The 15,077-nt window shown below is 37.1% G+C and overlaps 1 protein-coding gene across 1 annotated transcript; it reads right to left on the bottom strand.

Annotated features, from left to right (window-relative positions):
* Positions 1–5,359: 5,359 nt before the first annotated feature.
* LOC116258951 (ABC transporter G family member 7) lies at positions 5,360–14,827 on the bottom strand. The gene is made up of 11 exons (XM_031636473.2): positions 14,397–14,827; positions 12,861–13,051; positions 12,604–12,754; positions 11,786–11,918; positions 11,444–11,642; positions 8,442–8,709; positions 7,853–7,984; positions 7,490–7,710; positions 6,413–6,625; positions 6,228–6,312; positions 5,360–5,655 (listed from the first exon to the last, which is right to left on the bottom strand). The coding sequence occupies exons 1-11, from the start codon at positions 14,643–14,645 to the stop codon at positions 5,497–5,499; spliced, it is 2,001 nt and encodes a 666-aa protein (XP_031492333.1). The 5' UTR covers positions 14,646–14,827; the 3' UTR covers positions 5,360–5,496.
* Positions 14,828–15,077: the final 250 nt, after the last annotated feature.

Raw genomic sequence — 15,077 nt, 5'->3', positions numbered from 1 at the left:
CCTTGATTTCAGAAGACACCACCATCCAAATCTGCAATTCTCTGACAGGCACAGAGAAAGAGAGGGGCATGGAGAGAGAGGGAAGCGCCCGCTCCGATCCCCTCGAAACCATTCCACGCTCTCCCTGTGTCGCGGCAGGATGTGAATGATGAATGTTCGATCCTGGTTTGCTTTTTTCTCTCCTCCCCTTTCCCGGTTACGTCACAAGTACATGTCTCCATTGCGTCGGCGACTAACTAGCTAGATGAACGAGGGCTACTCCACGGCCAGCTCCGGCGAGGGACGGCCGTGGGTGGGGTTCTTCGGTTCACGGCCGATTGAGATGAATTCTCAGGCCGGCCCGAGCACTTCGATCAAACATACAGACAAGCTGACTGAATTTTTTTTTTTTTTTTAGTTCTTGAATAAAACACACAAACGTCGCAAAAGGCGCTTGAAAAGAGAATGAGAACCCATCATGATGTCAGTATCACAAGATCTTCGACATGAGTCGCATGGCATGCTTTTCTGATCCGCAAGAGATTCACTTAAAATTTTGTGCTTTTTGAAATTAAGGATTTTAGGAGTTTATAAGATTCATATTTGGATCTTTATCTTAGGTATTAATTTTTTTTTATTACTTCATATGGCGTGCGTTTGTTGTGACAAAAGATATAAGGTAAAATCAATGCCACACTGAACAGCTTTTATTTCACCTTTTTTTTATTGAAAAAAGGTCAGATTTAAAATCAGAATGATGAGGGTCTGATCTTAAAATCTATGGTTCTCAAATATTGGAGATTTGCTGTCAGCGGCAATCAAATCCACCTTAATTGTTTCACCTCCAAAATGTGTCTGTTTTAAAATTAGAAAGAAATAGGAGTCTAGGACGTCTGAATTAAAATCCACCTCATTGGTAGCATGAACATCTAAAATCAGACTACATGAGGCAATCAGATGCATCTCGGCAACGAGCTTTTAATCTGCTTATAATAGTGTTCACATTATTAATCATTTCAAATCATCCGCACCTTTTCAAGTTTTTAAATTTGGATACACCATTTCTCTTCGAACTAGAAAATCTACTTTTGAAATGAAGTGACCACAGAAAGTTATGGAAGTTGGCTAAAACTAATCGGCGCAATGCATTTTCCATTAAAAAGAAAAAGGAAAGTTTGTTCAAGATAAAAATTCATCATATTGTGAAAACCGTTAACTTCATACATGCAAAAATATAAAATAAAAGGTATACAAATAAACCTACGTAACATGTGTATTTTAAATACTAATTTTAATAAGAGGGTAATAAATATAAATTAGTTATTTCAAAAGCAAAGTAGGTGCACACATTCTTCAAAAACTTTCTAGTTCTATATCTCTCTTCTCAGATGGTTAATGAAGTTTTCAGAAAAACACTCTCAAGATTTCTACTACTAATTATTTTGGAGAATGGTGGTGTGTAAACAGGACCTACAATTATAAGCAAAAGCGGCAAGATATATATGAAGCCATTCATTTAAGATTTTCCTCTTACCATTTTATTTTTTTTCTTCTAACAAGTCATTAGGCTGATAGCGGTGTGCATGTGCATGTGAACAGACAGCTCCTACCATTCACGGAGTCAAAAAGTTTGAGATATAGAACGATCTGATTTGATTCGTTCTCAATAACCATGAGATGATCATCTTAGGGTGATCTTTTTGCCGACAGATATTCCTATTGCACTCGTAGTCTATGAAAGATGAGAACCAACTATGTAGCATCTACATCGCTAATTCAAGTATTGTATATATCATTAGTCTAATCCTTTATAGAAACTACCTGTGATAATGAATTTGCAAAATGAATATGTTTATCACAAAGAGATTTGTTGTTCCTGACCTTGTTTCACTTTAATTGTTATTTGAACAAAAAAAAAAAATCACAATCAACCTTTGTTAAAAGTTATGGCTTAGTACGAGTGGGGATAGCATTTCTCTTCTGATATCTTCAAGATTTCTCATAGTGAGTTATGAGCTGCCAATCAACTAATAGGGAGTCCGTGTACTCCTTTGAGAAACTTCAAGGAGTATTTATCAATCGACATTTCATCTTTTACATTAATTATCTCCAAGATCTACTAAATTGAACGGATGGAGCCAATTTGAATTTGACAAATTCCAACAACAATTCAAATTATGAGCCACTGAACCTAAATTAGCAAGGACATTCACAGCCATGATGAGGACATGAAGAGTCAGCTGCATTCCATCAAGAGATCCTGTTGTGAACTACTTTGTCTAAAAAATCTTTTGGAGCCCAAATGATCTAACTCTAAAACATGACACCAAATCAAGCCACAACTTAAGGGGCCGCTTGACATTAGGAATAACATGGGAGTGTTCCATGAATCTACATCAAAATTGAAACTTGTTCAACTGTTGTGAAAAACTATCTCAATTTTGAGAGAGGTTCATGAAACACTCGCACCTTGTTCCTGATGCTAGATGGCCCCTACATGAAGCTGATAAAGGCTCATTTGATGATTCAGTGTCATCAATTACAAGGTTATTATAAATTCCAAAAAGAAAAAGAAAATTTTAAGAAAGTAAAACGAATTCGCTATAGGGCACGACAGACTTGTTATTTATGAACAAGAATGTTTACTTCAGATTTTTTTCATGTCAATACATTAGCAACAGATCCAATAAGCAGAGAACTCAGTCCCCTGAACTCCAAAAGTCTTAACTGCAGTGGCGTAGCCACATTGTAGCTGGTGTGGGCAGTTGCCGACACCAACTTCTTAAAAGTTTTTTATTTTTTAAATAGAAATCTTAAATATTTATCCTTATATATATATAAGAGTATCCCACCAAATTTGAGTTTGTTTAAACAAGTGTTCCTCCAACCAATTTTTTTGGCTCTGCCACTGCTTAGCCGGTTGCATCAGTGACTGGTAGAAGGCCACGAGTCCGCTATTCAATTTCCATGGGAAACAACCTCCTACACAAGCCGACGCAGCCCTAGACTCTGAAGGCATAGGGAAGGGGGAAGCTTTGGTTAACTCCGGTAGTCTTCACCAAGAGTGCAGGTACAAATGGAATATATTTTAATGAGGTTCGAACTCGTGACCAGTGGGCAGCCTAGCATTTCCCACCCACTTGGTTCGAAGGGAGGGGCGCATAATTGGAATGGAGCAGGTGGGAAGTCGCTGTTTGGGACGAAGAATCTGCAATTGCTTGCGCAAACAGCAGGCCCACCAATGCCTATGCTTCAGACTCTAAATCTCTAAGACGACTCACGTGACATGTTTGCACTTCGGTTGCTAACAATCTTTCACATTATCTTGCGACTTTTTGTATTTAATTTGTTAATTCTTTTTAGCATCTCAAACTGTCAATACTTAAGGTTTTTCATTCACATCATGTTTACTATTAAGACATGTCAACTAATTGAGTTTATCTCTTAGCCAACTAAATATCATTTTCCCTCCTTCTCACCTTTTATAAAGTCAACTAAATGAAGAAAGAGACAGATATCGTGTTTGGCTTGACATGATTTGTACAAATTAATATCTAGTTGCGTTTGTGTGTATGTATATATATAAAAAAAGGTTTATACCCCATACCATTTAAGTGAGGGATGGAAACAAGACTCTTTAAAATAAATTATCGATTTTTTTTTTTTGGGTGCCATCTAACTTTGTTTGAGTGGCGTTAAGAACGGTTTGATAGGAGATGTATACTAAGTCAAATTTGCCCCTATTCTTGACTGGAAATATGCTTTTTAATTGTAAAAAATTAATGCTTTTATAATGCAAAATTTTTTATAATGAAAAAATCAATATTATTTCGACAAACAACTAAAATTAAAGTGCATTTTGTACTCAATTAGCATAGATAAGCATACTAGCATGTTTATATTTCATTTAAAATAATTTTTTAACTAAAAGTAAATGGCATAGTACATACATACATACATAAATCCACTTAGGTTAGAGCAAAAAAAAATTACTTAGAATAGATTATCAAATACTTTTGTGCAATCTTATCTTACAGATCCGACCTTTTAGAGGGATCTGATAAGAAACGTATACTAAGCGCATTCTTCAGTTTTAAGTGTGTATTAATCATAAAAATTAACAGCTTCTATAACATCAAAATTTTGGCAGTAGAAAAATCAACAATTTCCATGAAAACAACTTGCATTGGAATATGTGTTGTGTTAGATTGGTATTCATCATCAAGATAGCGTGTTTATATTTTTATTTAAAATAACTTCGACAAAAATTTGTGCAGTCTGATTTCCATCCCTATCTATGGAGTCTGAAATGGGTGCCTATAAATTGCCAACTCCTAAGGCTTCCGTGATGTGTCACGTCACTGCTACAGTGTGTACTGGTTGCTTGCGAAAACCTCCAACTGCTGGTGAATTGAGGAATCTACCTCCCTCTGCCGTTCTACGTGCCTGTGCATGCATTTCAGCACGCAGTACAGTACAGAGAGAGAGGGAGAGAGGAAAAGCCATCTTTCCAAGACAGTCAGAAAATGTCGGCTCTTAAATTGTTAATTTTTGGTGTTAAGATAAAACCAGCGACTGGGAAATGTCTGAGGCGTGGAGGTGGAGTACCACCTCCGATTTCAACAGCATCTATACACAGTCTCTTTGGTTGCTTATTACAACAGATTGTAGGCAAAGTTTTCCAAAACTCTAAACCAGTGGGAAAATGTTGGGATAATAGCGAACTGAGCGTTTGTAAGTATTAGCCACAATAGCCAGTCCATTAAGATCCCGAAATCTGTTGGGAAAAGAAAAACACAAAATCTTACTCAGTAGCTGTTGAAAAGGCACAGCTGTAACAGCTGCTAATGTCCCAAATTCGATTAAAACCTGTGCACCAGCTCCGATTTGAAAGCACCCTGGTCATTTAATTTGATTGCAGATAACTCAGAGTCATTTGCATACAGCCATTAAATTCAGTAACCACAAACGATACCACCATGACATGTACAAAGATCTAACCATGAAGCACCGATCATGTGTTGCGCCGCCATTTTGAAGATTTATTTGTGCGCATGTTAGTGCAGACATGCCATCCCACATGGCTTCACAAGTGTGTCCTGCCAGGTTTAAGTGAGATGAGGATCACAGGTTGGCTGTCACTTAGATAATGTCTCCCAGTTTATCAATTAATTCTTGAAGAACAATGATACCTGGGTATCATGTATCGTTCTGCTGCACACAAAAGCTTTTCTTCCATGAACACCATACATTTGCTGCTGTTAGTAACTAATTATAGGGACATTGATTTCCTAGAACTTTTCGTATGTAAATAATTTTCTTGTAATTTTTTATGCCAGACAATTCCACCTTTTTTCTGCATGCTAAAGATACCAAGCCATTTCTCAAGAGTTCCGTCTAATTTCTGCCAAAATTGATCACGCAAAGAGTAAACTTTGTCAGTGAATCAAATAATACATTTTACTATTGGATATTTCTTAGCATTGGCCAGGATAATAATCCGGCATACTTATCACATCATACTTCGGACTGTGGCGGTGGCTCCAACTGCTGGTACTTGGGCTTGTTTTTGTGCAGTAACACATAGGTTGCCCAGTACCAAAACATAAGTATTCTGCCTTGAGCCAAAACTGTTTGTGAAATATGACTTCCGCCAAATGAAAGCCTCTCCAGAACCTGATAGAAGGAAACGTAAGAAAAAATTGCCGATAAGCTCCAACAATTTTTTTTCAGGAAACAAGGCAAATTAATTTAATTGACTTGCTAGTGACCAATAGATTCCATCACGAGTAGGAAGTGTCAAACATGTTACTCTACTGGTCATATCCCATCCATAGCAGTTACACTGTGTTTATATAGCACCAGTTGCATTTGTAGTTGTTTGATTCAAATGATTCTATAAAGTACATAAGAAATATATTTATAGGACACATGCAATTGGCTGGGATGGAATGAACAAATCAATTATGCAGCTTTAGGTTATACGGAATGCTCCAAAAGCAGACCAAGCTAACAATGTTTCATTAGTTTATACTTGCAACTTGCAATACTGTTTCAGTTTTAGCAAGTCTGTAACATGGAGAAATTTTTCCAAATTTTGGAATTTCAGAAAGCTTCAATAGAATATTTCTTATTTGATGCGGCCCAGTTTCAACTTTATTTTCTGATAAACATAACTAATCTGAATGCAGTTAGAAGTGATAGAAATTCTTAAAACATGAGGAAGGGCATATGGTTCTAGACTTTACCTGCTCTCCTGTTTGGATGTCAAATGGCTGGTGTTGATCAAATTGAAGGCCAGTGAACTCATTGATACAAAGCCCTTGAAAGGCCCTGGTGTTAGTCATTACCATTAGGTAGTTCATCAGCATAAGTTTTCATGGCATTTTTAAAGAAAACAAATCCAGGAACTCATAGAACAAATAAATATTACCAGCGAATTAGAGAAACTTGAGGAATCCAACGGAAAATTACTGGTGCATTCTCAGTATTTATGTAATAACCTCCAAACACAATAAAGACAGTCATAAGGGAAGGCCCTAGAGCCATAGCAGCTTCTGTTGTTGGCACCATAGCTCCAACTGTTAGACCCATAGCAGACGCAACAAATGACTCTACAGTAACAAGACCACAGAATTTCCCAAATCTGTATGTTGGTAGAAAAATAAAGAAATAAGTACTAAAACTTCAAAATAAGATAACAAATTTACTGGTGAATTCTCGGGATCATATAATGACTTCCAAACTCAATAGCAGGTCAGACCTAAAATTGCTTTTACTCTGGGAATCTCAAGACAGGAAATAAAACACAAAATGCACAGTAAGCATCAGCTCCTAAGCACAATGATATTCCTGAACTGTTAAAATCCATTATTTAGAAACTAAAAGAAAATTTTGATGCAGAAACTATAAATTTGACAAAACACTAAAGTGCGACTCATGTATCCATGCAAATCATGTCCCTATCTCCGTGAACATTAAGGAACAGTTCATTATCAAATCCTGAAATAATAATAGGAGAATAGTTGGTGCAGATTATAAGAAAAGAGATGTTATGACTTAAAACTAATGAAAAAAACGGTCTGATGGACCCACTTATAACAAGTATATATTTCCTATATATGAATTGATTTTTGGTGACAAAAGTTAGGCACAAGCACAACAAATACATGTTACAATTAACAACATCCAATTCATAGCCACCTTTCACAACATAAAGTTTTAAAGATGATGACAAAAGAAAAAAAAAATGACACTGTACAGTATTGACCATCTAATATCAGTTTGAGCATGTCCATTGAGTACCCAGGAACTGGATTGTGCTGACATAGGATGCACAAGCCAACTGAAGTGCAACTACAAAATTATTTTATGTTAGAAAAAAAAAACCTGGAATTAGAGTCGTGATCCAAATAATACCATCAAACAGAAGAAAAACAAATGAATTAGTGAAATATTTGTTGCAAATGTTGATTGCAGTCACTTCATAGAAACAGGAGAAGATGTTTACCTAGATAAGCTTGGATGCAGGCGTGCCATTGGGTATAAAATTGTACCAAAGATCAGAGGAAATGCTGCTCCAATAGGGATCTCAGCTATCAGCTTAGACAATAAATAGGGTCCTAAAGCATATGACCCCTTTTTATTCTCTCTGTCAACTATAGCCCGCTCTTTTGGGAACACACCAACTGTTTTTGTTAGCGCTGCCATAGCAGTGTTTATAGCAGCAACCTTCAACAAGTGCCAAAGTCCGAAGGCTATATTAGTACATATACTTTGTCTACGATTCTAGCTATCAACAGGTAAGGGTTCTCATTAATCAAACAATAAAGAACAAGCAATAAAAAATTGATGGAAAAAAAATCTATCATACCTGAAGAAGCCCCATCCTGTCCTGTATAGATGTTTGGGACCTCCCCATCCGCCAAAATACTGATCCAAATATTATGGCTGAGGCAACTGACATTCTTGTCCGAACTATGTTGGTGGGACCATCCCGCAATGCCTGAAGAATAATGTTGTTAGAATCAATTTCACAAGCCAACTTTCAGAAACTAACTGTTCTTAAGAACTATGAAACCAAGACCAGTTTCAATAAGGAAGTGCAAGTGAAATGGCATTCCATTAGCAACAAGCTGGCCATAGTGTAGATTCAACAGAAGTGTTTATCTCAGCTAAACCACAAAAGATTATCCAGGTAATGATGGGCAGAAGAAGACAACAAAGCTTGACAAAATTTTATGACTCTTGTCTAATATATCTTGATTTTTTGTTTAAGTTTCATGCTCATATTTAAATTCACTTTTTTCTGTTCTCTCTTTGTGAAGAAGAAAACTGTATCACTTTTCCCACATTATGGAAACAGATAACGCCTATGATATTGGTCTGTATCAGTACCCGCACAATATAACCAACAAGTTAATTTGCAAAGACACTTCAAGAATAACTGTAAAATGATTAACCTGCATCCAGGCACGTCTAAGAAGCAACCAAAATTGTCTCCACCAACCCACATTTTGCTTGCTAATGGATCTTTGAGCAAATCTTGAACCATGTTTAATGCGACTTTGCAAAGACACTGGACTTAAATGCAGTACATTTGATGAAAAGTGCTGAGCTAGTCCCTTGATCCTCTTCTGAGAATGTTCAATGCTCTCAGCAGAAGTATAGTCCACTGATATAAGGTCAGCCAGAAACTCTGCAGGATTAACATGATCTGGGCAATTATACCTAATTGACAATATTTGACATTATTCATGTCAGTTGACCTCAACAATATAACATAAAATAAATCACTGCAGTTTGATTAGAATAAAACAGTGGAATATTTAAGCGAACTAACAGATATACAATGTTTCCTTTCATGGTACTTTCCAATGGATATACATGTGATACTAACAAAAAAATCAGCCAAGATCTAGGGTCGTATAATATTAGAAGTTACTTCCCTTCAAGCTCATTAGAAGTTGCTTCTCTTCAGGCATGTTTAACAGATCTCATATTTACAGGGCGTGGTCAATACATAGCCACAAGTTAGTGGTATTTATGAATGAATTTCAGAAACCCAAAACTTATCAAGGAGTATACTGATACATCTTACAGAGGATTCCCTAACTTCACTTCACTTGCTTTAGGGTCTTTTCTATTTAATAATATCAGTATGGGTCCTAGTTTTACTAAAGAATGCAGAAATAGCCATGAAGGTCACTCCTTATAGGGGAAAAATGCAATAACTGGTAGTTTACGTCCTACGTCACATGGGTAAGGGTACAGCTCGGGTATAGGTAAAGAGATACGGGTATGGACATGTTAATTTAGAAAACATGGGTATGGAGATACGGAAGGATATATATACGTATGTATATGAAAAATAGCACAAAAAAACAAAATTAAAGAAACATTTAAATAAACAAGTGATATAAATAAAAGCATTATATGCCAATGAACAATAACTCTAAAGAACAAAATGAGAACTGAGTCATAAAAAATTAAATCAAGTAAAATTAAATAGTTTAGATCAGATTCGAGCTAAAAAATACTGAAGTGTGTCCAAGTACCCACTTTACGCATGGGTACGGGCACACGGGCACGTGGACCTTGTGGAAGTACCATGTAACTTACGTCGAAATTAAAGCACTCTAACATTTACAAATGGTTTACAAATGGAAGGTTCTTCTCTAAAGATAGAAGCTTGCAGGTTACAAATTATATCTGACCTACAGTCAGTGTGATTCTACAGTCCTAATTTTATAGCAGCCACCTGCTGGAGCTTCAGATTGCATGAAGCTTCTTAAGGTACATGTAAAATTACAGTAGTAATTTCCTTTTATCTTCATCAGCAAACTCTAGTCAAACATGTCCCTAGAGGGCAAGCATACTCCCAGAGGAGTCAATACACTTTTGAGCAAACTTCAGGAAGTATGCTGCACAGATCACTAAGTGTCCTGGCCAGGTCAGGTCAGCATCAAGCTCAGAGTAGCCTCAGACATGACTCTTGCAAAAATAATTTCAGATGATAAGATGGGCATTCTTTCCAATATCTAGGCTGTGTTGGATGAGCTTGCCTGCAACGTTATTTTGGCACATCTGTGGGTGTATTATCTATGTCACCAACAAGTCAATTGAGAACTCAGCTGGCAGACTTTTAATGAGATGCCTACATCCAATCAGTCATGTATTTTTAAGTTTCTTTATAATATATATTCAGATTTAGTCATATTCATGTCTATACATATCCAGCAAAACACTGATCATATGACCAGGACATTCTTCTCAGAAAGTAACCTTGGCGGTGCGTACCTTTCAAAAAAGAAAAGTAGAGCTGACAATCTCCTTATGCAAGCATGGTGGATACCACTTTGGTGGGCACAAATTGGTTATATATATATATATATATATATATATATATATATGTATCAAGGAAATGACTGAAGCCAATCCCACAGTGGGACTGAAATTTCAGGTTTCACTTCCCTACCTAGGATCCACCAATCCTAGGGTGGGGAAGATGGTTGTCAAAAGGAAGAACCCAGACACAGAGAGAGAGAGAGAGAGAGAGAGAGAGAGAGAGAAAAGTCGGGGAAACCTGTCCTGGAATGGGTCTCATTGAATCCATCCCCTCACACAAATATGAGGTCTAAAAATCATGACATCCATGAGCATCAGCTGTCCTTTCAGGCCATTTAAAGTTGTTTTTCATAAATCCAATCATATTGATGGATCTGAAATATTGAAATTATAGGATTTAAAAGCAAAGGTCCGAAAATTCAACATATAGATCAGATTCTATGAGCTCTAAATTTTAGGACTGTTAAACTCTTATTAGATGATTCTTGTTTCTGGCATGGTTTTATAAGAAAATGCAGCAGCATTTATCTAGGCAGATGCCTTATTTGAAACTCTCCCTAATTAAAATTAGTTAAAGCCTGCACATCTGTTAGGTAGTCGTGGGTTTGTATTGCCATCGTCATGATGCAGCAGATGTAGTTGCAGAGTCATTGTGATATCCATCAATAATCTCACAGTACTTCGTGCTTTAGTTAGTCTCCATTGTAGATTTTCATGCTTTCTTGCCCTTTATTTAGCACTGCTTCGATTAAAACATGTTTGGCACCCAAAAGAGAAGCGTAGTAGAATCTTCAACAGGCGAACCTTTTTTAAATATGTTAAGGACTCTAACATTGACATCATAGACAAAGAACTTCAAAATCACTTTCTTTTGAAGGAAACATCACTCGCATTAAAATGTAAACTGTACCAGTAAAAAGGTTCATGAAATTTCAGAAAGTGGAATCCTTAGACATATGGTAAAGAGATAAAAGGATTGAATGCAAACTGAGAACAAGCAAATGATTATCCAAATAAAAATCCAAGAAGAAAATAAAAAACACAAAAAACAGTGGAACCAGAAAGCTGAAGAATGCAATAAATAGAAGAATCCAGATATAGAGGAGAGAGTATCAACCCGAGCTGCATGAAGTATGATAGTGCTTCTTGTGCAGGACCAGTGTAAATGCAGACACCTTCTGACAGCAAGACAATATCGTCAAATTTTGCATACACAGAACCTCTAGGCTGGTGAATAGAGCAGATCACTGTATGTCCATCTTGAGCAAGTTGTTGCAAAGTCTCCATCACTCTCTCCGCTTGGAAAGCATCTAATCCTGCATAAGTATTTATTGTAGTTTACATAGAATCCTGGTGTCTAAAGCAAGAATGGACAATATTTTCATTTTTTTCCTTATTGAGATAACTAAAAATGATCCTTAGAAATATTTCAATTACAACGTGAAGAAGAACAGCCTACCAGTTGTAGGCTCATCTGCAAAGATGATGGACGGGCTAGCTATCAGTTCACAAGCAAGAGATAAGCGTTTCTTTTCCCCGCCACTAATGCCACGGACTTTTGCATCACCAACACTTGAATCTGCACAGTTTACCTGTCCAAAATGGAGAAGGTTGAACTTCAGAGGGCATGTTATCCCCTACTCCAGACACATGCTTAAAAACGATATCAAATGGAGGACCAAGGTCAATATTTAATGCAAAAGGTGTCACATAAATATATATCCAGAACTCAAGTGTAGATGATGATGAAAAATGCAAAAAACACAACATATCTTCTGCCATTTAAATAGATTGTAGGACATTCATAAGTTGATAACTAGTGCCTTCAAGTAGTAAATCACCAGTAGGATGAAGTGTGAATTAGAATCTCTCACAGGATCAAATTTTATCTTTACACAGATGAGTTTTAAGTTTCAACCGCCAAATAGCATATCCATGCCATGGTAAAAGATAATTTCTCTTGGAACATGAAACTCCCCGAGTTAAAAATTTATAATAAGTGCAATTGCATGACAACTCAAGTATTAGCATAGTTAATAAAGGAGATTCAACTTTAACAGGGATTTATCAGTTTATCTCAGGACTTGCATACGTACAGTAGGTTTCCAACTTAAGTTCACAAAAGGATATAATTATAGTTAAGAGATTAATATTTTTTCAACCATGAAGAAGTAATAGATCTGTTCATGCCGGTTTAACCTTTCATACCTGTGATTGCATCCCCAACACTGTAAAGGCAGAGGTGGATGTAGCAGTCTAACAAAGTTAATCACTTACCAGACCCATACGAAGCAGAAGTTTGTTGACGTATCTATCACGGTCCTCAGATGATGCAAGTTCAGGGAGCTGGAGCTCAGCAGCCAGTGAAAGAGTCTCACGAACTGTCAGTTGAGAAAAGAAAATATCTTCTTGTCTTACATACGCAATCCTACAGGAAATTAATGTGACAGAGGAAACACAGGATGAACTAAGGATAAAACTTTGGAGAAATTCATGCAAATACATTCATCATGAATTTAAGTCACTCAACATACTTATATGCAGAAATAGATCTTGGCCTCCCATTAAGATGCAAGATCCCACTTAGGCGCAATCTTGGAGATCCTGCTAGTTGACCAGCCAAAACGTTCAGCAATGTTGTCTTTCCTGCTCCTGAGGGGCCCATGATGGCTAATAGCCTTCCAGGTTTTGCTTCACCACTAATATCAGCAAGTAGATACCTGACCTGAAATGATATACAAATGCTACTAATTAACATATTTCACTGAACTGAAAGTGTTTCAAAGGTTCTTGTTCTAATAGTAACAAAACAGTACGATGGACTGAAGATAAATAACTCCAAGATAAATAACAAACAGTAAACCAACTAGGAAAAAGACATTCAACTTAATGGAAACAAAGTTCACGAGGCATATTTAAGCTTCAGAGAAGCAATGGAACCAGCCATGGACCGCCAGAGCAACTCAGACATTGGACCTGACATCTGCTTAGCTAAGGTAACTCAGCCTTTTGAATATCATAAACTGTTTTAGGGAACGAAAAAACTTGTCAAACTTCTAATGGCTAGTTAACTTGACCAAGTTGTGGTGAAAGTCTAGATAGGTAAGTCTAAATAAGAGAAGGAACATGAAGACACGTAAATCCAGGAGTCGACCTTTAAATTTTAAAACTATCATATTTGCCACTATGTTCAAAACAGTAGTTTTGCAATGGTAAACAATGGAGGTATCTATTGTTTTCATCATTATGTCTTCCAAGCTGTTCTTAGCTCAACTTCCTCACTCTTCGTCCATTACTCTACAGCAAATTGTGTACCTAACTTATCAACTCATAATGAATATAAACTATGTGCGGCTTCTGTTTATTGCATACTGCAGAACTCAACGCCCATCGCAAGACAATGTGCAAAGTGTTCCAGGGAATGCAAGCATTCGTTAAGAACACAAAACTTGGCTGCTTTGTCTTTGCGGTTCCCAGTTACTTTGGACTCACCCACTTGTCCACAGGAGTTGGATTAACCTTAATATAGTGCATTCTGTATACTACATTCCGACTTATTCCGCGCTCTAAATTAAAGACACCAAACTTTTCCACTTTCTGGACTAAGTAGCTGCATCCGAACATTCCCTTAAGGTGCAATCGCACAGTGTAGTTCTACGCAAAAACTCAACTTCATAATCTTTCCAAAAGGACCAAAGTAATAGGAAAAGCGGAAAAAAACAAAGAGAGGAGGATCATCACTCTAAGAAGAGCTCATCCCGAGGTCATATTCAGGGCCATCTTACATGAAACAATTTTAACCATCAATTAGACAACTAAGAAAATTAACCAACAGCATCATTTTATAAGCAAGGAAACAACCCCCCTCTGAATCACTGCAACTGAACAAAAAATCATTTTGACTTACTAAAGAAATTCAGCGTTAAGGAACAAGCGGACTGAACTAACCGTTATTTTCCCAAATATTACCATCATTTCCATTTTATCTGGACAAATGTGTATCTAGGGACTATCTTGGGGGAACTGCAATAAAGAAATAGAATTGGGTGGAATCGGCAAAGTATATTTACCAATCTTCCGGACTTTTCCGACAAGGAACAAGTAATGTTACTCCATCTCAGAGACACCGGCACAACTTTCCCCGCTGGCGTTGGTGGTTCCTCCTCTGACCCTTCGTCATCGACTTCGGCTTCTTCCACTTCGGGCGGGAGTTCACGGGGAGAAGCGGTGATGATGCGAACCACGAACGCTGCTGCGACGGCGGCCAGAAGCTGACCGACGCCTTGCAGACGGAATCCGTTGACATGTAGCGCCACCATTTTTCTTCTTCTTCTTCTTTTTTGCTGTTTGCTGCTGCAGGAAAGTATTCATGCAACTCCAAGCATCTCTTCTAGCTCTGCAAGCCTGCAAAGCACCAAATTGCTCGGAAGCAGAGAGTGAGAGACGGTGGAGCGGAAGAGAGCACGCTGGCAAACAGGGATATCAACGAGGAGGAAAAGGAGATGGCAGGTGTTTTTTTTATGATAAGGTTGTCGCGTTACGGTAAAATCAAGCGGAAAAAATAAATAAATAAAAGTGTGTAGTCTTTTATCTTTATTCAACAATCGAAATATTTCCGACACTTTTTTCTTCGTATGAGGCAAAACAAAAAATTTTTTTTTTTTAAGTTTGTACAGTTTTTCCTTCAAACGAAACAAAAGAAATTTTACCGTCGGTTTTTCATTGAATTTAAAAAAACTTTCCACGCAAAA

The sequence above is a fragment of the Nymphaea colorata genome, chromosome 8 (assembly GCF_008831285.2).
Source record: "Nymphaea colorata isolate Beijing-Zhang1983 chromosome 8, ASM883128v2, whole genome shotgun sequence".
Lineage (NCBI taxonomy): Eukaryota > Viridiplantae > Streptophyta > Magnoliopsida > Nymphaeales > Nymphaeaceae > Nymphaea > Nymphaea colorata.
This window is presented reverse-complemented; position numbering and strand designations above follow the sequence as displayed.